Source organism: Alosa pseudoharengus, unplaced genomic scaffold, assembly GCF_046254945.1.
Source record: "Alosa pseudoharengus isolate Yale_2024_CS ecotype anadromous, Long Island Sound unplaced genomic scaffold, YU_APseudo_1.1 YU_APseudo_1.1_scf_10, whole genome shotgun sequence".
In the NCBI taxonomy this organism is placed as follows: domain Eukaryota; kingdom Metazoa; phylum Chordata; class Actinopteri; order Clupeiformes; family Clupeidae; genus Alosa; species Alosa pseudoharengus.
In genome coordinates, this window is record NW_027468565.1 from 34,158,419 (window position 1) to 34,180,980 (window position 22,562).

The following is a 22,562-nucleotide window of genomic DNA, read 5'->3' on the forward strand; positions in this document are numbered from 1 at the left end:
GGTCAGTTGGGAGGACTATTTATAGGCCTCCGTTAGTTTATTTCGGGAGTAATAAAGAGAACATAACCCTGGCACTGCTAAATTATTTGTCAGCCACTTACCTGCCATTAGATAAATAGCGTAAATACCATATCTCATCGTTTAGCAGAAGACAGGTTCAACCAAACCCGAGCAAATGTTAATAAGTAGCTTTTCATGAGACATGACGGAGGAAGCAGGAGAGAGGGAGCACAGAAGAAAGAGAGATGGGGACAGGGCACCAACAGGAACGCCTGCACAAGTCCAAAACACAGTCATAAATAACAAACACTGACACTCAGAGAGAGAGAATGAAAGAGCAGGAGGATGAGAGAGTGAGGAAAAAAAAACTATTTGCTGTGCATAGCTGAGTTTATGGGAGTAGATAATCCCACCTTCACAAAAGGCCTTCAGCTCATCATTCAGCCGCTCCTGGGCCACCTCCAACTCCGCCTTCGGACGCCATCCTACCTGACGTCTCCTCCCACCAATCAAACCTCCTGGCTGTGAACAAGAATCAATCACCCCCCTCACCTCCCCTCTCCCTCTCTGTCACTCCATCACAGACACCTCTTCATCCACAGTGCCTCTTATACTCCCCTCTCAGGAGCATCACACACACACACACACAACACAACAACAACGGCGCACAGACGCAGGGAGATTGCATCTGTAATTATGCCGCAGATGTCCCCACGATTACAGTAGATTACAGTAGATGCGTCTCTCATCGTGCCGAACTGAAAAAGGGCAAAGTGGGATCACTCGTTCACGTTTGGAGGAGACAGATTGGAGAGGGGAAATGAAAATTCTGCCTGTCTAATTTCCTGCATGCAATACCAACACATACACACACACACACACTCTCTCTCTCACCCACCCACACACACACACATAAAGCCAGGGTCCCTGAGAAGGTTCCTACTTGATTGATATCGTGATGCTATACCGCCATAAATCTTCCTAAATACTAAATCCTATAAAATGACTTATTTTGGTCTCTCCTCCAGGTCCCCTCCCTGCCCCCATCCTCCATTTTCTCCACCCTCCAGAACTTCCATCTATTCACCTGCAATTGCAGAGAACCATCAGAAATTCCTCTGGCCTCTGGCTAGCTTTGTTGTGGTCTCTGGTGGACCATGCAATGAATAGCGCATTTATTAGATGCAGAGCCTCAAGGTAAAACAAAGTGGCAACCAACGCAACACTTCTTTCAGTGGACGTGAGCCATGCAGGAATTGTGTGGTGTTCCCTCTCCCTTGCATTCTCAGTGTATGTCTCTGTGTCACACACACACACACACACACACACACACACACACACACACACACACAAGCATGCATACAAACAGACCCACACACACACAAACACACACACACACACACACACACACACACACAAGCATGCATACAAACAGACCCACACACACACAAACACACACACAAACAAACACACACACACAAACAAACAGTTCTGTGGTTAAGTCACAGGGGTGCATCTCAGGGGAGCCTTATTAAAGGCACAGTAGGCAAGGCATTGCATTCATCTTGTTTGTGTTTTCAAACATCCACTCAGAGAAAGAGCAGAGCAGGGGGAAGGAGACAAGGAAGGAAGGAGGCAGGGAGCAAAAAGAAAATATGTTGATTGCTTGGGGACAGAGCAAGCACTCTCTCGGGTGAACCCCCCTTGATTTTCTGTGACAAGCCAAGACCTCGCAAGCCATCCAGCACACAAATGCATGGCATATTCTCAGACCCCACCGAAGTGCCAACGCTGGAGTATGCCTCTCACCCACTAGGCACACACACACATACACACACACACCGCCCCCTCTCTCACACACACAGACACACACACACACAAACACACACTCTACTCTCACGTACACACAGACAGCCGCTGTTTCAGATGCAGACACAGGCTTTCTCAGCTTGATCCTCACGCTATGTCTGGGAACCTGCAGGCCTAAATCAACCTCAAGCACAGCGTGTTGAGCAGCCAAGGGCCTCCAGCTCCTGATTTGAATGTAAACAATGTTGTGAGATATATTTCATAACGCTTACACTTACTGCTTCCTATGACCTGACTCAAAGGGTCCAAGGCACTCAGCTAAAGGCAGACTTCATTAAATGTCAAGCTCAATCATTTCACTTCAGGGCACTTTTTTACAAGGCAAATCTGGCACATCACGCCAAAGGGCTCGGTGGTCACATCACCAGTGGATGGTGTGCAATAATACAGACTGTAATTGGATTCTCTACACTCTGTATGGCAAATCACTCTGCCTCCCTGATCTTGTATTGTATTAGTTGACCTGAGTTCAGTGGCTTTGACCATGGGCGGATTATGAACTTTCGGGCCCCTGGGCCCAGATGTATTAAGGGCCCCCCACTAATTGTCGCATATGTGGGAGGGGGGGTTCGGGGGTCCTCCCGCAGAATTTTTTTAATTTGTTTGATGTGATTTCCTGTATTCTGGTGCATTTTGGGGATGGCCAATACTAAATTTAATCAGATTCATAGCCTACATCCTGATTTGTTGATATTGAGGCAATGATTCCATGCAAAACCTTGGGCTTCAGGGCCCCCTGACCCCATGGGCCCCTGGGCCTGGGCCCGGTAGGTCCGTGCAGTAATCCATCCCTGGCTTTGACATTGTAATGCCAAAATTGTGTAAACTGAACAAGTTCCGCCCGCATTTCCAGCGCATCTTTTCGCTGATATAAATGTGGTTTCTCAACTTCCTGTCATGAATATGCATATAGCTGCTGCATTGCAAGTGTCACATGGACTCCAACAGAAACACAGAAACACACGCGCCCATCTGTCCTCGCTGCTCCGTGTCAACACCCAGGCCTAAAAGATTAAGGGGCGGCTGAAGTGCGAGCAGGAGAGGCCAGATTGGACCATTTCCTGGCGGATCTGGCCAGCGCTGCAGGTCGGGGTCCTCACACCCACGTGACCTCCCCTGCCCCGCCCCCCCCCTCCCCCCCCCCCTCCATCCCATTCGTCTTGTCCCCTGCCTGAAGCTGGCTGATCCAGCCGTAAATCCTCTCTCATCCAGAGCAGGGAGCGCTGCCACGGCGGCTGGCTGGGTGAGGCGCTGCCTCTCTGGGCTTTGGCAAGGTGACTGCAGGGCCCTGCAGGGGGATGAGAAGGAATTTACATAAACAGTGCTTTAGAGATGCTCGGCCATGTGTCCCTTCCCTCCCACCATCCCTCCCTCCCTCCCTCCCTCTCTCCGCCCTCTCTCTCCCTTTCACTCTCTGGCTCGCACGCATTCTCCCCTCCTCATGATCTCTCTCTCTCTCTCTCTCTCTCTCTCTCTCTCTCTCTCTCTCTCTTCATCTCTGCAGCGTGATGCTTTATTATCATACTCCTTTATTACCGGATCATTCCAGGAGCCCCGTAAATCAGTGCAACCTTAGTGGCCGGACGGAGAGATGTAAATGCGGAGGGAAAAGGCAGCAAAAATGATCAAATAACGGGCGCACTCCCGTCTAACGGCTGTTCTGCGCCTCTTTAACAAGTCGTGCGGACACATGCATAAATCCACCATGCTTCTCCAACCCGCTCTGCTCTGTCCACACCACACCACCCCACCCCACACACCCCCGCCAGCCTCCTCCGCTCTGTCCACACCACCCCACCCCACCCCACACACCCCCGCCAGCCTCCTCCGCTCTGTCCACACCACCCCACCCCACCCCACACACCCCCGCCAGCCTCCTCCGCTTTGTCCACACCACCCCACCCATCCCCACACACCCCCGCCAGCCTCCTAGCGTCCTTGCTAATCCGCTCTCCAGGTGGAATTCATCAAGGACTGAGACTAAAGGGTCATTAGTGGAGTAATGCATTTTTTTGAAACCGACAGAGGTTTCAAATGAAAGGTGGGGGTGTTCAGCCATTCAATGCACCATAATGCTGCTAACGCTGCTAAAGGTTTGTCAATCTGAAATGCACCAGACTCAGCCGCCTTCAGAGATGGTTTCCATAGATGCACGGATATTCACTCACAGGGCTTTCGAGTCATACAAGTGCGGTCGTGCCATTCCAACCACTAAAGGACCGTGTATACAGTACGGACAATACCCTCTTGGGCGTGAGCAGCCACGACATCACCACCCGACAATCGATCGGACAGGCTTCTATGCCGAACTCACCGTTGTGAGTCGATGTCTGCTCTGAAAGTGTCTGCTACATACTAGTTAGCCTTAACTTTAGTCAACTTTCACAGCATCCAGAATCTTGTGTACAACAGAGAGCTGTTGTGTCAGGTGTGGTATTTGGAGGATGCCTTTGTTCAAAGCTATTGTTTTAATAACACTGAGTAAAATGAGTACTCAGAAAGGACATACTGTATTCAGATTTTTTTAAAATACATCTACACCTTAACAGTGTCTGCTGAAAACTCACCATCTAAAGCTGATAATAAATGGGGCAACTTTTTGTCAAGTCAAGTCAAGTCGGCTTTATTGTCAATTTCTTTACATGCACTGGTCATACAAAGAATTGAAATTTCGTTTCTTACTTTCCCATGCAGACATAGACATACTTTAAATACAGACATAGACATACTTTAGACATAGACATAGCCATAGACAATAAAAAATAAAAATATACAGACATACCACATACAGACATTAAAGTGCGAGACTGAAATATAGAACATATATTAGAATATAGAAATAGTGGAAGGATCTCTTGCCCACTCTCTCCACAAAGATAGAGTAGAATATAGAAATCTGACCAATGTTGCTGGGCAATGTTCCTCATTATTGTGGCTCTGGCATGTTCCCATTGATAGTGGGAGGCAATTTCTTTTCTGGAGAACTTTAATCATCAGTAGGCAAATTGTCATGATCATCCAATCAGAATAAATGGAATTGGTTGTATGGTTGCCCAGCAACATTGCTCAAAAAGTTGCCCCATTTTGGCAATACAAAGGGTACGTGGACATTTTGAGACTTCCAACTCGTCTGAACCCACTTCTGTCACCCTTCACTTGTAGTTCCATGTGCTTTTTCTTCTCTATTCTTTACCTCTGATATTTTTTTCTTTCCTTTCCCCTGCATTGATGAGGGAGCCAGAGAAAAAGGATTATAAGAAGCAACATCTCTTTGGCTGACTGCTTGAAAATCGTAGCAATTCTTTCCTGAAAAGAGCAGCAGGTTCACTGTAACTCTCCCTAGAAAGTAAACTAGAATTCTGGGCACTTTTCCAGATGATTCCACTCTCACTGCAGTTCTCCATGGATAAGAGGTGCATAACGTTACAACAAGAGATATTTACAGTATGTACTGCAAAGTACAGCATTATAGGAATCACTATAGCCTGTTTTCCATCACAAAGCTTATGTGCAAAACAAAGAAAGTGCAGAAAGCACACAATAGATGGCTTAAGTGCATAGCCACTTTAACCAAGTGCACACACACACACACACACACACACAAACACACACAAAGACCTTAACAGGCTAAAAACATGACAGGTACACTCTTAAAACTAATGTGTTGAAAACAACACAACTTGCGTTGTTTTTTAACACATCCATGTGTCCAGATAGGAACAACACATTTGTTTTAAGAGTGTACCCATACTAAACAGAACACAACAGCACCAGCACACATTGCCACACACCATCTCTGCAAACACATCCTGTATGCTTCCTCTCCTCAGAGCTCCAAGAGGATTACAAGGGCACAAAAGCGCTGCTTCAGGGAGACTGGCTTACTAAAGATATGAAGTCCATATGTACACATGACAGTTTTTTGTTATTATTGGCGACTGTAAAGCAAGGATTTAATACAAATCTGTGTGACACACAGACCGCTGCAGTTAGTAGTGCACTCCATTCTTCCCCAAGCGATTCCCACTCCATTTTCCATTTCCATCTACAGATGCTCTCCAGCCCCTGGACATACGTATACTCCAAACACTTGTGCTCTGTAGAGTGCTACACTTGCACACGCTCTCTCTCTGTATTTCACACTGTTCTTGTGTAATCCCTGATTTTTTTGTGGTTTGATTCTTAGCACGTCTCTCTCTCTGTCTGTGTTTTCTGTGATGCTCGAGAGCATGCTGTGGAAGGATCTCTTGCCCACTCTCTCCACAAAGATAGAGTAGAGCTGGGGGACCGGTGGACACACACAGTAACAAAGCAACAGTGCCCCCTTCAGGTAAAGAATGCACCTACAGCAGTTACATGGATGGGATGGGATCAATGGTATATGCAGGAACCAACAACTAGTGGACACATCATGTGCAACATGATTATTACACACAGAACGTCTTAATATACAGACACATGAATTGCTTTTTCATGTCAACTCCCATTTATAGAACTGAAGTGTAGAGGTGTACACACATCTATATACATTTTACAAGTGCTGGATATTGGGAATACTAAGTAAAACAAAAGAAGAGATATCCGCACACTGTGTCTAAAGCTCCCAGTTTAATGGTGGGTGATACACAACGTTTTGACCACTCAGGTCTTCGTCAGGTGTCTATAAACTCCCATTTATAAACATGACTGTAACAACCTGACAGAGATGGAGACTGCATGTAAAGCCTTTCACAGCAATGTTAATGGAAGAGTCCTTAAAAATATTGCTGCTAGATGAACCCAATCAAGTGCCACCCTCCCTTTAGTGCACTTGAAGCACTGCTACTGATTGAGTGGAATGGTGGGTTGCACTGTTATCCAGAGTGTATATTTCCCATGTTCAGAGTCTGGACAAACATAGGTTTTAAAAAACACACAGTTTTTGATTAAAATTGTACTGGATTATAATTGAGGACTATACGTTTAAAGGGGTGCTCCTGTCAGCAAGGACGCTAGGCTGCACGAGTGCTACACTGTGCCCTGCTGTATACAGTCTGACTGGGCTGGCTCACCTGCCAACGAGGCTAACTGTTAGCATCCCACAAACAAACAAAACAAACAGCACCTGGCAGTGTGGTGAGGTGTGATGCGTGGGAGGGGCGGGGTTGCCCCCCTTATCGCCCTGTCCTCATCATGAGCAGCAGAGTCGTGGTCTAACCCTGAAACAGCTGAGAGGCAGTTACCCTGGGAACCCCACCTGGGGCAGAAGGGCACCCTAGATAGAGGGCTAACCCCAGCACACCCACAACCGTCTCACACACACTTACAGAGACATATATACATCTGCACATGACACACACACACACACACACACACACACACACACACACACACACACACACACACAAAGACACACACAAACACAAGTATGAGCAGATAGCAAGCAACAGCCGAGTCTGCTGAGACCAGTTGGGTTTTAAACATTCTCACTTTGGAAAGTGGCCTTTAGGAATCTTTGCTTTCAGGATGGAGGACTATAGGTCAATGATCAAAGTGGTTCTTCAGAAAACCTGCTACAGTAGAAAAAGAGAAAAAGTAGGTGGGCAAAAAAAGAAAAAGGTTTAGAGCAGTCCACCTCAGAGAACAATCGCAGCACTTTGACTGCCACCGTGTCTATCACTTTCTCCCAGCACTGCCTTCCCTGGGAAAGCTCTGACAAGTCTCTGTTGGTGCTGAAAAGGTCTTGTCCTTTTTTCTGCCAGCTCTTTGCTGCCCACCCACCAATTAAATGGGGAGTGACAGGCGCGGACTTCAGATGGAGGAGCCACTTAGAGTCCGCCATCTTGCCCTCGCTTCAGAAAATGCACACATCAACAGGCTTCGCTGACCAACCATTTCTCTTCACAGAGAACTCAAGTGTCTCGAAAAGCACTTTCACACACACAAACACGCACATGTTTTTTCACCCAATTCTGCACATAAATGCATTAAGTGTGTGTGTGTGTGTGTGCTTGACAAAGGCAAATGCATGATATACAGATTCTTCGATAAGACGTGTGCGCGCGCACACGCACACACACACACGCGTACACACACAAACACACACACACAGGCTGATTCCCACCTGAGCTTTGCAGATGCTCCTTTCTAACTGGTGCAGAGAACAGGGACCTCACACACACACACACACATACTGTACATACATACATACATACATACATACATACTCACATACTGGTAGGCTTAAGGGAAACATTTCAAATGTCAAATCCTTCAAAAACAACTGCCAAAAACGACAGCACGGATGGAGCACACAGTGCCACACACTCACACACACACACACACACACACACAGAGGAAGCCCGCTGTAACAGTTTGCCCTATTTTTTAGCAAGCCTCGTTTGTTCCAGGCGAATAAAGCACAGGCAAAACAAAGGCTCTTGTAACGACACAAAATTAATGACTTCCCCGAGTAATGGTGCAGCAGGGATGTGGCGCGCGGGCTCTGAAGCACCGCGCTTGGCCTCCCCACTGCCCCGGAAACCTGGAGACAGCGTGGAGGCCACGGCTGTGCGACCTCCGCACTTGTTTGATTCACAGCTGGTCAGCACCCTGCCCGATTCCCGGAAACACTATGATCAGAGGACGGCGTGAGGCAACTTAGGTCATTAGTGCCAATCAACGCCCAATCACCAGATGCCGACCGCCTGCCCACTCCAGATCTGAGTCAGATCTAAGACTGTAAAACACACACTGAATTATGCCAGTGGGGGCTTGGCCACATAAGGGCTGGCCAGGCTTTGAAAGAGAGTTATAAAAAACAACATTAAAGACAAAGAGACAAAGACAAAGCAAAGACATTTTTCTCAGTAGAAACAATATGTTTAATCAACACAAGGTGCATTTGAGTTTGCCAGTTTTACTAACTGACTTCTGGCCAATTCCAATAAATCCACATTACATACATCTTGGATATACACAAATACATAAACACACACTCTCTCCCTCTGTCACACACACTCACACACACACACACACACACACACGCACACACACACACACACACACACACACACACACACACACACACACACACACACACACACACAATTCAGTTAGCTGCAGGGTTTTGTGGAAGTGTTGGGTACTTGTGGGTAAGCACAACATGGTCATAATCAAAGTTGTCATCCAGGTGAAAAGGCTGCACTTCCTCCCTGTCCACCTGCATGAGAGACAGTCCGTTAAAGAGTATGTACTGTAGATACACACAAACTGTGCATTAAACACACCGAAATACACCGATTAACGTGCTAAAAGGCTATACAAGCTTTAGAACTGTGCTGTCAGTGTTTGTTAGATAGTCAACCTACTAGTTTTAGACCAAAACTCCTTACTGCTGTTATAAACAAGTGCTATTAAACAAAATGGCAGTGTATACATTGTTCAGCTACAAGTAACTTCTTGTGTTTCTTGAAAATTAAAGCCATTGACCACTGTGCTGCCTCTAATGGAGCTGGTATGTATCCACACCTGCTCGATAGTTGTCACTGTGTGTGATTCTGTCTCACTGCTGGCAGGTTGCGTTGTTTGTTCTCCCTGAGAGGAGTCTGCGGAGGGTGTCACGTGTTCCACCGATTGCGAGCTGGTGAAGTGCGTTGCGTTTGCTGTGGAGCACATCTCCAGCTGGGTGGAGTGCGTTGCGTTTGCTGTGGAGCACATCTCCAGCTGGGTGGAGTGGATGATGGAGGAGGTGTGTGTAGGCAGCCTCCCGTTCTCCACTTCCCCTGGAAGCTGTCTGCACCCTGTAGGGGAGAAAAGAGCCTCATTACTAAATACAGGGTTCCTACACATTTTGCATTTTAAAATTCCATACTTTTTCCATACTCAAATTTCCAAACTTCTCTGTAGATTTTTCTGACCATATTCTCGACATTGCGGCCACTTCTGGTTTGGGATAACTCGGTGAAAACAAATGAATAGGACAACTGAAGTGAATTAAAAAATGACACTTAATATTCGTCCTTTTAGCTGGGTCATTTTTAGTTGTATCTTGACGATGGGGACTGACAGTTAAGCAGGAATGTAGGAATGGTTCATTATGACCTGAGTGAAGTGATTAGTACTGCAAATGCAATAGTCTGGAAACACAAATATTTCTCCATACCCTTGTTTCTTTTTTCCATACTTATCCAGACTTGGAAATTACTAAAATCAAATTCCATACTTTTCCAGGTTTTCCATACTGCGTAGGAACCCTGTAAATACTAAACACTGCACCTCACAGCAGGAAGACTTTACCACCATTTGAATTCATAAAAAGATCCAATGTCTTTATCTTTTACATGCATTTCTTTAGCAGATGTTTTTGTCCGAAGCAACTTTCAGAGGAGATATATTCAATTCAATTCAATTTTATTCATCTAGCACTAAAACAATGTAAATTGTCTCAAGGTGCTTTAAACAGTCCAGAGTGAACCTCCTAGAGAGAGCGCTAAAGCCACATTCAGACAAGATGACGCTAGTAACGACGTAGTCACAAGAGACCATGGAATGATGAAATTCAGCGACTTGTTGCAATTACAGGCAAAATAACCATCGGCAACTCCAAACGACACACAACAAATATAAAGTAATTGCAGCTTTTGTGAAAATAAGCAATGGGTGAAGCATGAATCACAGTAGGTCTTAATGACTGTGTTTACATGCACCTCAATATCCCGGTTATGAGGCTTATCCCCATTTTCACCATATTCAGGATATGGTGTTAACATAAACACAGAGATACCTGGTTATTACAGTAATGTCCCTGTATACATGATCAATACTAGTATTCCAACAATAAAGTTCTAATAGCACAGATGCACGTATTTGCATAAGAAACCATGATATGGTGTATACAAGGTACAGTATCCCGGTTTCTTTCAGAGAACTCCAGCTAGCATAACCAGATGTTGTTATCACCTCGCCCTACCAGATCAGCCACAGAAACATCATGCCCATCCTATGGTGTTAGACGTATCTAGATTTAAATAGTTGTGCGTTTCAGTTTAAATACGGGTAGGTGTGTGCCAACAGTCTCTCCAGTGAGGTTAACATGCACATGATTAGCTGACAGTGCAGGGTCCATGCATGGCTAAAGTAGGAGCTCCATCAGACACATTTTCATTAGGGCCACACAACTCCACTTGGCTGAATTATGCTGACTTGAACGAGATTCCCACATCAAAATCCACAAATCTCAAGACCACTTAAAAACCTGAGACCGTATCTTCAGGCTCGGTTCATCCACACTGATTATGTCTGTTCAAGGTAGAGTGATTAGAAACAGGCAAACTTCAAATGTCTTATGTAGATCACCACAACTATTTATGCAAGTCAAAAACTTGCAATCCACCAAGGAAGCAGTCATTATGGGCTGGATGAGATTGATCGCTGTGAAAATGAATGCAGTCATGAACATTAGCACTAGGCATCACCCTCTCTGTCAAACTAACTTAGGGCCTTGAGAAAACATCAACAAACCGAACAGATGTGTCTCAAAGTGCCAGGAGCCAAACAAAACTGGAGCTATGACAGCGCCTGTCAGGTCACATGTGTCTGTGTCGGGGTGGGGGTGGGGGTGGTGGGGTGCTTGGGAGGTGTAGTCTTTCTTCTTCACACCATCACAAGGTGGCTAGAGGCACCTCGGCATGACAGGGCTCCTTTCACACACACACACACACACACACACACACACACACACACACACACACACACACACACACACACACACACACACACACACACACACACACACACACACACACACACACAGAGCAGAGAAGTTAAGAGGCCTTCTGAAGCCTGAGGAGAAAAATGGGGCCACCTCTGAACACTGTGGTGGACAATGTGGTAGGAACCACAACCACTCTTGTAAAACTACCCAGAACACACACACACACACACACACACACTCTCCTCAGACTCTGTCCACCTCTCTGCTTACTTGCTCACTGCCACCCCCACACACACTCAGCAAGGCGTGTTGGCAGTGAAGGGGGACGATGCTGATCTTAATTAAACAGCTAATTACTCTGGCAGTGAAAGTCATACTCTGGCTTCTTGGGAGATGCCCAGCGTCTTGGGAAGGGGGGGAGAAGTGGTAGGGTGGATAAGGAAGGGTGTGGGAGAGAGAAAGAGACAGATAGATAGTGAGAGATGGATGGAAAGAGAGAAAGGGATAGATAGAGAGAGAGAGAAGGAGTGATATCCTGATCCATGATGAGCGTACCCTCTCGGCGGATTCCGGAAATCCCAGTCTGGGGATAGTAACGGCAGAGAAGGGCCCCCCCCCCTCTCACTCCCTCTCTCTCTCTCCCTCTCTCTCTCCCCCCCCTCTCCCTCTCTTTCCCTCTCCCTCTCCCCCCCTCCCTCTCTCTCTCTCTCTCTCTCTCTCTCTCTCTCCCTCTCTCCCCCCCTCCCCCTCTCCCTCTCTCTCTCTCTCCCCCCCCTCTCCCTCTCTTTCCCTCTCCCTCTCCCCCCCTCCCTCCCTCTCTCTCTCTCTCTCTCTCTCTCTCTCTCCCCCTCTCTTCCCCTCTCTTCCCCCCTCTCTCTCTCTCTCTCTCTCTCTCTGGCAAGGTCATTAGTGCTGGGCCCGGGCAGAGCTGAGAGCGGAGTGGGCCGGGCACCACGCCGCATGCTAATGAGTGCAGAGGTCACCCCCGCGGGTTCCCTGGGCGCTGCCGACACGCCTGTCCTAATCACGACGCATTAGGCTCGGGCAAGTGAACGAGGAGCCGGAGAACAGCCGCACGCGACCCCCGACGACCTCCACGACAGCGAGCACACCCACCCCTCTACATACACACACACACACACACAGGCCAGCCACACACACATGCATACACATCAAAGCCCTACTCCAACGTGCACTGAGAACACACCTGTCAGCGATCTAAAGGTGCAGCAAAGGATGGATAGATAGATAGATAGATAGATAGATAGATAGATAGATAGATAGAGGGGCAGAGGGATAGATGATAGAGGGATGCATAGATAGATAGATAGATAGAGGGATGAATAGAGAGATAGATAGAGAGAGAGTTGGATAGATGGGTGAATAGAGAGAGGACTGAATAAGTGGATGGATCGATCTATTGTTCTTTCCTCAGCTCCTTTGCCTTGCCTCTCTCCTGACACCTATGCAGAGGGAAAATTAGCCATGCAAATGCAGGTGAGGTTCAGGGCCCCAGCCTCCGCTAGTCAGCAGCTTTGACTGACACCCAGGAGGCAGCATCAAAGGGGCTGGGTTTTTTTTCACATCGCCTGGCACAAATCAGCCGTTAAAAACCCACCACAACCCCGCACACACACACACACACACCTGCCTGACTTTCTCTCCTTCACCTGTGCTCACTGACCTGCGAGCACACACACACACACACACACACACACACACACACACACACAAATACACACAAGCATCCACACTTACACCACCTTAACGTGCATACATGCACAAATCTATCCCCTCCCAAATGTACATCACAAAACACGGCTAATGGCTGTGTTACAGAAACCATATGTATAATGGGTGAACTGATGACTGGCCGTTAAGCTGGTTAACCTCCAGCGCCCTTAAAAGTGAGTTCCTTATTGCACACAGCAGCAGCCACTGCCCGCGTCTCTGATGAGGGGGCAGCCACAGCAGCAATTTGCATTCATCGTATCCGCTTAATGAATGGTAATATATTTAAATCAAGTAGAATGACAGTCCTAATTACAAAAATGGCAGGCACATGGTATTCACTAAACCCTATTAAATGTAAGGTGAACTCCTTAAATGCCTTACGTATGCCCGTGCAGAGAATATTTATTAAAACTTTGCTTTATCTGAGCTTTTAAAAATTTTTTACGGCGGGCCGTTTCAGAGGAACAGCTTTGCAGATTAATTCTCCACAGAAGCCGGTTCCTCTCTGCCTCCCTCTAAAAACGAGGAGAGATTTGTGTAAGCTCTATAAAGTTGTATTCTTCTGAATTACGACAAAATTATGCGTGACCTAACATGAGACTGTGCCTGACAGAACACTGTATAAACGGCCTTTTGCTATAAAGGGAGAGTGATGATGAACACAATTTGGGGGAAAAAGAGGAAGACAATGATAGAGTGAGTGAAAGAGAGAGGGCAGTACCTTGTAAGTCATCTTTGTTGTCCTCCACCCTCAAGGCTGCATTGTCCAAGCTGTTGCTCAGCTGCAAAACAAAGAAGAAAGAAAGAAAGAAAGAAAGAAAGAAAGAGAATGAAATATTTTTTCTGAGCCTTGCATTATTGCACAAACTCCCCTTATTTATCTTTCATATGGGAACAGCTATTTGGAGACAATAAATGTACACACAACAATGCAGTGAAACAGGAAGAGTGAATGCTGTGGATGTGAATGTGAGCCTTGCTAACCAGCCTTCCCCAAAGGCAAAAACATTGGCATCTCCACAACACTGACCATGTTCAAAATGCTCAGAAATATAACCCAGCTAGTACTTGACTAATCTGATTGATTGTCTACTGTTTTTGTTTGGCGCTGAAACCCTAATGCACTGGAGAACTATTTGCCTGCAAATCAGCTCCATTACCTCATATCAACCTTGCAGCGACAGCGGTAGATCTGATTGAGATTGAGCTCAGCTTTCATGTGGAGACTCTACACAACCAATGCGCCGACAAAACCAAATTGCGTTATTTAATTTAATTCTTTTTCCTCTTTATTTCTGCCCGTCTCCCCTGCTCTCAGTCCCCCTGTGGTCTAAAAGGTAAATATCAGACGCTATCTGACAACATCAGCTCCGCTGCACGGTTAGCAGATGTACAGTATTGACAGTCCCCGGGCCTGCTAATTAGAATCGCATAGAAATCAATACCTGGCTGAGCAATGGAGCCGAGCCTGCTCAGGCGTTGGTCACAAACATGCAAAACTCGACACACACCTAAAACCTGCAGCTCGGATGCAGCTTCTCAAAACACACCCACATTCTTATGCCTCTCAAAACAGGTAGAATGGGAAAAGGACGAGAAGAGGAAAAGGAGGGAAGATAAAAAAAAAAGATGGGAGGCAAGCTGATGGTGTGATTAACAGACTGCAGAGAGAAGGGGAGGAGGAGAGGAGAGGGCGAGAGGGGAGCCAGAGAGAGAGAGGCTCCGCTGTACAAACTGTTCTGTTTTTCTGCTTTGGCTCTGACTGACAGAGGGATTCAGTGCTGTTTCTATGGGTCTGAAGAAACAAGGGGAGATTCTCTTTGCTTCCAGGCATGGCAAACAAAGAGCAGGAAGAGTAATGCATGTACTATATGTAATAAAAGCAGGGTTCACTTCTGACGCACACCCACACACGCACGCTATACAGAACATTTAGAGTTGAAATACAGCAGGTCTTTCAGAACGCCTACAGTTAGTCTATACACGGTAAAGGACATTTTGCTCACCTACTCTTTCTTTCCCTGATGAGCCATACTGAGCAGTACAACAGAAGAAGCTAAACTTAATCCGTCAGGACGAGCAAGGATAGAGGCTGGCATTTAAGGTTGCCTGACAGAAAAAGACGACCGCAGCCCTTGGCATGAGTCAATCTCACTTGAGACCCCGGAGAGTGTGTAGAAAGAGGATCTAAGAGCCAGTGACCTCAGGCAGGTCAGACACATCCCGCTGTCTTCTCAGATTGGTGTCCCCGTCCCCTCCCCGGCCGTCTCGTATGACCTCGGGGCCAGCGTCTCGGCGAGTGTCCCTTGGCTCTTCAGCCCTCAGGGTTTCTGTAAGAGCACCACAATGGGGAAGACTGACTGATACTGATATGGGAGCTAATACTTTTACAATTACACTGATATACACTACCAATCAAAAGTTTGGAGTCACTTAGAAATGTCCTTGTTTTCATCATTAATGTTGTAAATGACTGTTGTAGAAAGAAATGGCTGATCTTTAATGCAAATATCTACATAAGTATACAGATGCACCATTCATCCAATGTTCCAAAGGCACATTCTGTTTAGTAATCTGATATCATTTTAAAAGGCTAACTGAAAAAAAACATTGGAGAACCCTTTTGCAATTATGTAAGCACATAATGTAATCTGAAAACTATTCTGTCTATAATAGAATGGAATAGGAATTTCTAAGTTTATTGACATACTGTACCTGGGTAAGTTAACTTCCTTACATAAGAGCTCTTTTGCTACAGGAAGAATAGCATCAGGCTAATCTACTGAGGTTCAATCTCATCCCTCTGAACCCTTGCCTGTGGTGTTGTTGGCAGTGCACCAGGCTGTGCCGGGTGAGATACAGACCGTCAAGGGTGTCACTAGACCCAAAACTCTACTGGGGCACATTCCAATCTAATGACAATAATAATCTGCTGCCAATGCCAGTAACTTATTTACTGGGGAACAGCAGTTCAATACTGGGGTACATGCCCCAGTAAAAGGGGTCTAGTGACGCCCATGCAGACTGCTGACCAGTGTACTCTGACTGAGACTGACCTGGATTCAACTGTGTGAAGGAGGCCAGGAAGTGGGAGTAGGTCTGCTCAGGAGCACTGCAGATGAGATCCAGAGTAGCAGCCACTGCTTGGTCTTGCTGCTGACCACCACCTGAAGGGGGCGCTGTACCTGGCATCCTACTCTTTACTGAAGCTCTGACCTGAGGGATGAACAAGAGCTGTGTGAGACAGACTGCAGGAAGATAAAAGGGTTGGAAACTCAACGAGATTGATGACACTAACGAGTAGAGAGGCCAGGATTCCTGACCAGAGATAGACTGAGAGAGAGAGAGAGAGAAAGAGAGAGAGTGATGGTCAGTTAAGTTAAAAAAAGACTGATAATGACAAGCAGACGAGTCCCCATCCATAACACATCACGGCTACATTAGACTTGAATTAGGGGAGAAGTTATGATTGCGAGAGAGTCCAGCCCAATTATGGCGACCAAACACAATGTATGGCAGCTCTCTGACGTTAAGGAGCGACGAGCGTGTGTGTGTACACGTACGCGTGTGTGTAAGAGAGGAAGGGGGTTGCGGGTGTGTAACCAAGGCCACGTCAGCACTTCGGCGCTGTCACAGGGGCCCCATTCGTCACCTGGCTCCTCGGGGCGCCATCAGGGAGCCGCTCCGCTGCTGCTGCTGCATTAAGCGCGACAGAAACAGGTGCTGGGGCCGCCGCTAATTACGCGCCTCGATCAATTACGCTCCACGCCAGGCCCCGCATGGCCTCGGGCCCGCTGCCTGGCACAGCTCCCTGCACTCAGTGCCTGTACCCTAACATCTCACACACACACACACACACACACTTTCCATTCAGCCCCTATACCCTATTACCAAACTACACACACACACACACCCCTTCCCCTCAGCCCGAGTCATCTCACCACCACCCCACACACACACAGACACACACACATACACAAAGATGTAGACACATACAGACACACACACACACACAGTCAATCACACACACACACACCCTTTCCATTCAGCCCCTGAGTCATCTCACCACCACCCCACCGACACACAGATTGCAAACACACACACACACAAGCACATACAAAAAGATGTAGATACACACACACACACACACAGATCACAGACACACACACACACACACCTCCATCGACACTATATTGCACCAGCATTGGGTGAAGCGGAGGGGAAAAAACACTTTCCAGCAGGGCTTAGTTTTGCTCCTGCGTCGCCACCAGGGATGAAACCAGCTTGTTTTTACCAGGCGCACACACAGCACACAGATGAGAACAGAATGTGCAAAGAATCATAAGAACAGCCCTGCAGTGCATTGGAATGATACAAAATCCTGTTTTACATTTCAACTGCACAGGCCAGGCAGGAGGGGAGTGTGTACAGGGGGGGGGGGGGCACCTCCACTACCATTACCGCCACCACTCCTCCTTCCACAGGTGCAGGCAGGCTGCTGGTGTTTTTCTCAGCTCTGGTGCTGGTGCGGAGCAGTACGCCGCGAGCTGCTCGAGCCTTTGTTTTACTCCGACTCCCTCTTGCTCAGCAGCCTTTTCGAACAAAACATTATGCTAATGAGCTCCAAACAGCTGCTCTTCACTGTCAGCTTCTGTGTCTGTGTCTGTGTGTGTGTGTGTGTGTGTGCATGACAGGTGTGTGTGTGTGCATGACAGTTACAGTATGTGTATTACACTGTGTGTGTCTGGTTATGTGTGTGAGAGAGAATCGGCGTGAGATGTGTCTGTGTTTGCATTGTGGAGAAAGTGTTGTGTATCTCTCTCTCTCTTTCCCTCTCCACAAGCCTCTCCAGGGACACACACAGGGCACACATGGTTAATGGACTCTACTTCAAGTGTGAGTCACGTGTGCAGTTTACCTCTCAGGCAGATAGGCTACCTCCTCACTCCGTCCTGTCCAACATATAGGACACTTCTACACACAACAGGGGCCTGGGCCAACCGGCTACTCCGAGATGTAGCCATACAATAATTGTTGTCATTATTGCCATCATTATTATCATAAGCATAAACGTCACAACCGCCACAAAGGGGGGAAAAACACTACAATATCACGAATAAAAATGGATGCCTTAATGGTTGCAACATCAACTGATGATAAAATTATATTTTATATTTTATAAGACTCACAACACTTCCAATCATCTACTGACCCTGATACCCTTACATACCCATATCCATAGCCTACCGTATACACTTAGTGATACCTTACGAGGACAACATTGGAGTAGAAGAAAATTGGAGTGGGGAGAAAATAAACACAGAAATGGATAGTGCTGCTGTGACACTACTGTGTAATGATGGTCCACTTGAACAGCGCAAGTGCATGTCATGCAAAAGGGTCATAGAAAGAACAAATGACCAGCAGCGCCACTTCAGACAGGAATCAGGCCGGGATCATTTAGCTGGCCAACGACACGCGCACACACAGGTAGAATGGACACTGAAGACCTGAGAGCTCATCATCTCTAACGATTTGAGCTGAGAGCAATTTGTCACATCTGTCACAGCCAAGACCAGACCACATTGGGCCTCATTCTGGCCTAGACAAGAGCGATGCTGCCAAATTACAGACACACTGCATTCCAGAGTACCACAGAAATCACAAAGCAATTAGCCTAATAAGACACACAATACAGATTGGTTATTGTTATTTCAAGATGACTGGTTATTATTATTATTATTATTATTATTATTATTGTTGTTGCAATTGTTATTATCATGGGCCTATTACACATGAGCATGTAAAATGGAAAAAGTCGTACAGGGAGTCATTATACATTTAAGACATCTGGCTAATGCTAGAGTAAATTGATTATCTGTTAGCACTTTTTATGAACATAGGGCACGCCACTGCTCTGCAAAACAAGTCGCAGATCAGCAATTAAGAATAAGAATTAGAGGTAGCCTCATCTTAATTTGAAGGGTTTTAGCTCTTTGCCTCCAGTAGGTAATTGTCTTTCCCCCAAAGGGTGCTTTTATATGGTCTAAGCTTAATGTTTAATCGTGAACTACTGCCAAATGACCCTGAAACTAAATAGAGATGAAATAACGCAGAGAAGGGTAGCCTAAAGTAATGCCAAATGCTGGAACGCTAAACGTTTGTTGTTGTTCAGGGAAGGGGGCCCTGACACCTGCCAGCTAGTCACAGGCAGTTAACCTCAACAACATGAGAAACTCTCATCCGAATCAGCCAAGCTGCACAAACAAGCGTACCAACTCCAACGTTACTAGTCTACTGCATTCTCCTCCTGCAGACTTGCAAGAATCCAACGGCACAACATTTGTGAGGATCTTTTCGTTGTGCAGGTAAGAAGGTGGGATCTAAATGGGATGGCTGTACCGCAATAGAAGGTAGACAGCTGCTGAAGTTGACTGTCTGCCTAGTAGCCTACTCTCAGTGATTGCCTGTTTAAGATGTGCGAGCATAACATTATTGTTATTAATATAAATAAAAACAGTATTAGTTATTCACGCTTCATGCTCATTTCCCAAATAACGTTATAGGTTAACCTGTAATTGAAGGTCTATGTTAGCTCTTCGTTAAGTTAGCTAGGACAACTAATAGCTAATTAGCTGGTAATTACCGTTAGACCTATATATATAATACAGATATTGCTAAGTAAGTACGTTATAATATCTTGAAAGTTACGATTAAGCAACACCAAATAAATTGACAAACCTATCTTTAGTTCTTGTGTGGGGGTTATCCAGCACATGAAAAGCTGCGACAAGTTAGACAACCGTGTTTGTGTTGTGGTTAACGTTACAACTACGCGGCTATTTGTAAAAACAAAGGCGCATTGTAATACCTCTTTCGAAACGGTTGATTGCATACAATGGAACATAGAGAAATGTCAAGATTAGAAATTAAAAATATGTCGAGTTTCAAATTCTGAAGAGTTGTCTGCCCTGCTAACGTTAACTGCTTTCAATGTTCCCGCAAAACATGGCAATGTTTTCCCGAACGGAATGCTGGGAAATGAGGCTTTAATTCATTGGGTTCTATGTAAGGAAATATGACAAAAACTACATGTACCTTATAGTGCATCAGTAACCATCCCACTGGAGAGCGACATCATCTACTACATTGGTCCTGGTTTTTTACTTATTCGGCATTTTTATATAGTCAACTCACATACAAAATAATGAATAATTTAATAAAAACACATATATTTAAATGCTCAATGACTTTATCACAATTAACACAATTTCAAACAATTCTGTCCACAGCTCTCCACCTTACCATGTCCCTTCAGCCCCTGACTGCAGTTAACTGTTCGAGTCTTCTGCAGCCTGGCTGCTCCTTGCTGCAGCTGGATGGTGATACTCTTCTCTTTGGGCAGAAAGGCTGGCCCAAGCGCTCTTGCCCCACGGGTATCTTTGGGGTGCGAATAAAGAACAATGAGTTTAAGCTGCGCCCCATCACTTTCTCCAACAACTCCTGCTACCTGCCACCCCTGCGCTGCCCAGCGGTGGCTCGGATGGAGCCCCGTGACGAGAGCCCTGAGGGCTACCTGATCCACGGCGGCCGCACCCCCAACAACGACCTGTCGGCGGCACTGTACGTCCTGAGCGTGGACAGCCGCGGCTGCAACCGCAAGCTGACCCTGCGCTGTGAGGAGAAGGAGCTGGTGGGGGAGGTTCCGAGCGCACGCTACGGCCACTCGGCCAGCGTGGTGCACAGCCGCGGCAAGAGAGCCTGTGTGCTGTTTGGGGGGCGCTCGTATCGCCCGCCGGGCCAGAGGACCACCGAGACGTGGAACAGCGTGGTGGACTGCCCCCCGCAGGTGTTCCTTGTCGACCTGGAGTATGGCTGCTGCTCGGCCCACTACCTCCCCGAGCTTACTGACGGCCAGTCCTTCCACCTGGCGCTGAGCAGAGGAGACAGCGTTTACCTCCTGGGGGGCCACACGTTGTCGTCCGACTCAAGACCCCCACGCCTGTACCGCCTGCGCGTTGAGCTGCTACTGGGGAGCCCTAAGTTGTCCTGCGAGGTTCTTCACAACGGCCTGTCCATCACCAGTGCCATAGCGACGCGCTTGGACTCTGGACACGAGTACGTCATCCTGGGCGGCTACAAGGCAGACCAGCAAAAGCAACTGCAGTGCTGCTCGGTGGTTCTGGACGAAACCGGGATCCGCATCGACCCGCGTGAGGCACCCGTCTGGAACGGGGAGATCAGCGGCAGCCGGGTGTGGTTCGGGGGCAGCCTGGGGAAAGGCCATGCCCTCATTGCCGTCCCCGCCGAGGGAAACCCAGCGCCTGCCGACGCGTTCTACCTGTACCAGGTGAGCTTCAAACAGGAAGGAGGAAGCGAGGAGGTCACGCAGGGCTACAGCCAGGAGTCCACCGACATGGAGGACTCCACTCCACTGGAGGACTCCGAGGAGCTCTACTTTGGCCGTGACCCCCACGAGCTGGAGATGCTAGCCAGCGACGGTGAGGGTGACACGTACAACGAGGAGGACGAGGAGGACGAGTCGCAGACGGGCTACTGGATCCGCTGTTGCTCCGGCTGCCAGGTGGACGGCAACACGTGGGAGCCCTTCTACTCCACGGAACTCACGCGGCCCGCCATGATATTCTGCTCCAAGGGCGAGGAAGGGCACTGGGTGCACGCCCAGTGCATGGAGCTGCCCGAAACCATCCTGGTGCGACTCTCCCAGAACAACAGCAAGTACTTCTGCCCGGACCACGCCGGCCAGGGCCGCCAGGAGAGGACGCCGCCACGTCAGGAGATGCCCGTCAAGCGCACACCCATGAAGACCCTCCACAGGAAGACCCCTGTCAAGCTCAACATGACCCCCGCCAAGAAGAGCTTCCTGAGAAGGCTGTTCGACTGACCACCTTAAGGGCCCCTGATGGCTTCAGCATTTGCCATGCAAACCATTGTGATGTTGCTCAGTATGTATTGATTGAATGTCTATGGACTCAAAGTGTATTGCTGAATCTTTAATAAAACATGACCTATGTGTATTGGAAGATTTAACATGTATTTGACATGTTTTTTGTATTAAATTGCATTTTATCATTCAATAAAATATTTGTAAATTGAAATCTCAAGGCTCAAAGGGCTTATTTTGATTACCTTATTTATTATTAATTATGTTTTTTTGAGAGTGTAGCTAAACCGAGTCTCAGTTTACCAAAAAATGCATAATTTAAAGGAATAGTCTAACATGATTGTTGCACATAACACAGTA

The 22,562-nt window shown here is 47.1% G+C and overlaps 2 protein-coding genes across 2 annotated transcripts; one reads left to right on the top strand and one right to left on the bottom strand.

The window, feature by feature from the left end:
• Positions 1-8,810: 8,810 nt before the first annotated feature.
• On the bottom strand, positions 8,811-20,281 carry iftap (intraflagellar transport associated protein). Its single transcript, XM_076302210.1, has 6 exons — positions 20,039-20,281; positions 16,354-16,513; positions 15,500-15,627; positions 14,019-14,079; positions 9,379-9,650; positions 8,811-9,070 (listed from the first exon to the last, which is right to left on the bottom strand). Exons 2-6 carry the CDS (start codon positions 16,487-16,489, stop codon positions 8,960-8,962), a joined length of 708 nt encoding a protein of 235 aa, XP_076158325.1. The 5' UTR covers positions 16,490-16,513; positions 20,039-20,281; the 3' UTR covers positions 8,811-8,959.
• Positions 19,533-22,320, top strand: rag2 (recombination activating gene 2). The gene is made up of 2 exons (XM_076302198.1): positions 19,533-19,665; positions 20,590-22,320. The coding sequence occupies exon 2, from the start codon at positions 20,604-20,606 to the stop codon at positions 22,200-22,202; it is 1,599 nt and encodes a 532-aa protein (XP_076158313.1). The 5' UTR covers positions 19,533-19,665; positions 20,590-20,603; the 3' UTR covers positions 22,203-22,320.
• The last annotated feature ends 242 nt before the right edge of the window (positions 22,321-22,562 follow it).

Bases quoted from the DNA above. Each gene is read 5' to 3' on its own strand.
- iftap (XM_076302210.1), bottom strand. From the start codon at position 16,489: ATGCCAGGTACAGCGCCCCCTTCAGGTGGTGGTCAGCAGCAAGACCAA. The intron at 14,080-15,499 runs GTCACTGGCTCT...TTTGTTTTGCAG, and splicing joins ATGTGTCTGACCTGCCTGAG to CTGAGCAACAGCTTGGACAA. The intron at 9,071-9,378 runs GTGTGGATACAT...TCTCTCATGCAG, and splicing joins CAGTGACAACTATCGAGCAG to GTGGACAGGGAGGAAGTGCA.
- rag2 (XM_076302198.1), top strand. From the start codon at position 20,604: ATGTCCCTTCAGCCCCTGACTGCAGTTAACTGTTCGAGTCTTCTGCAG.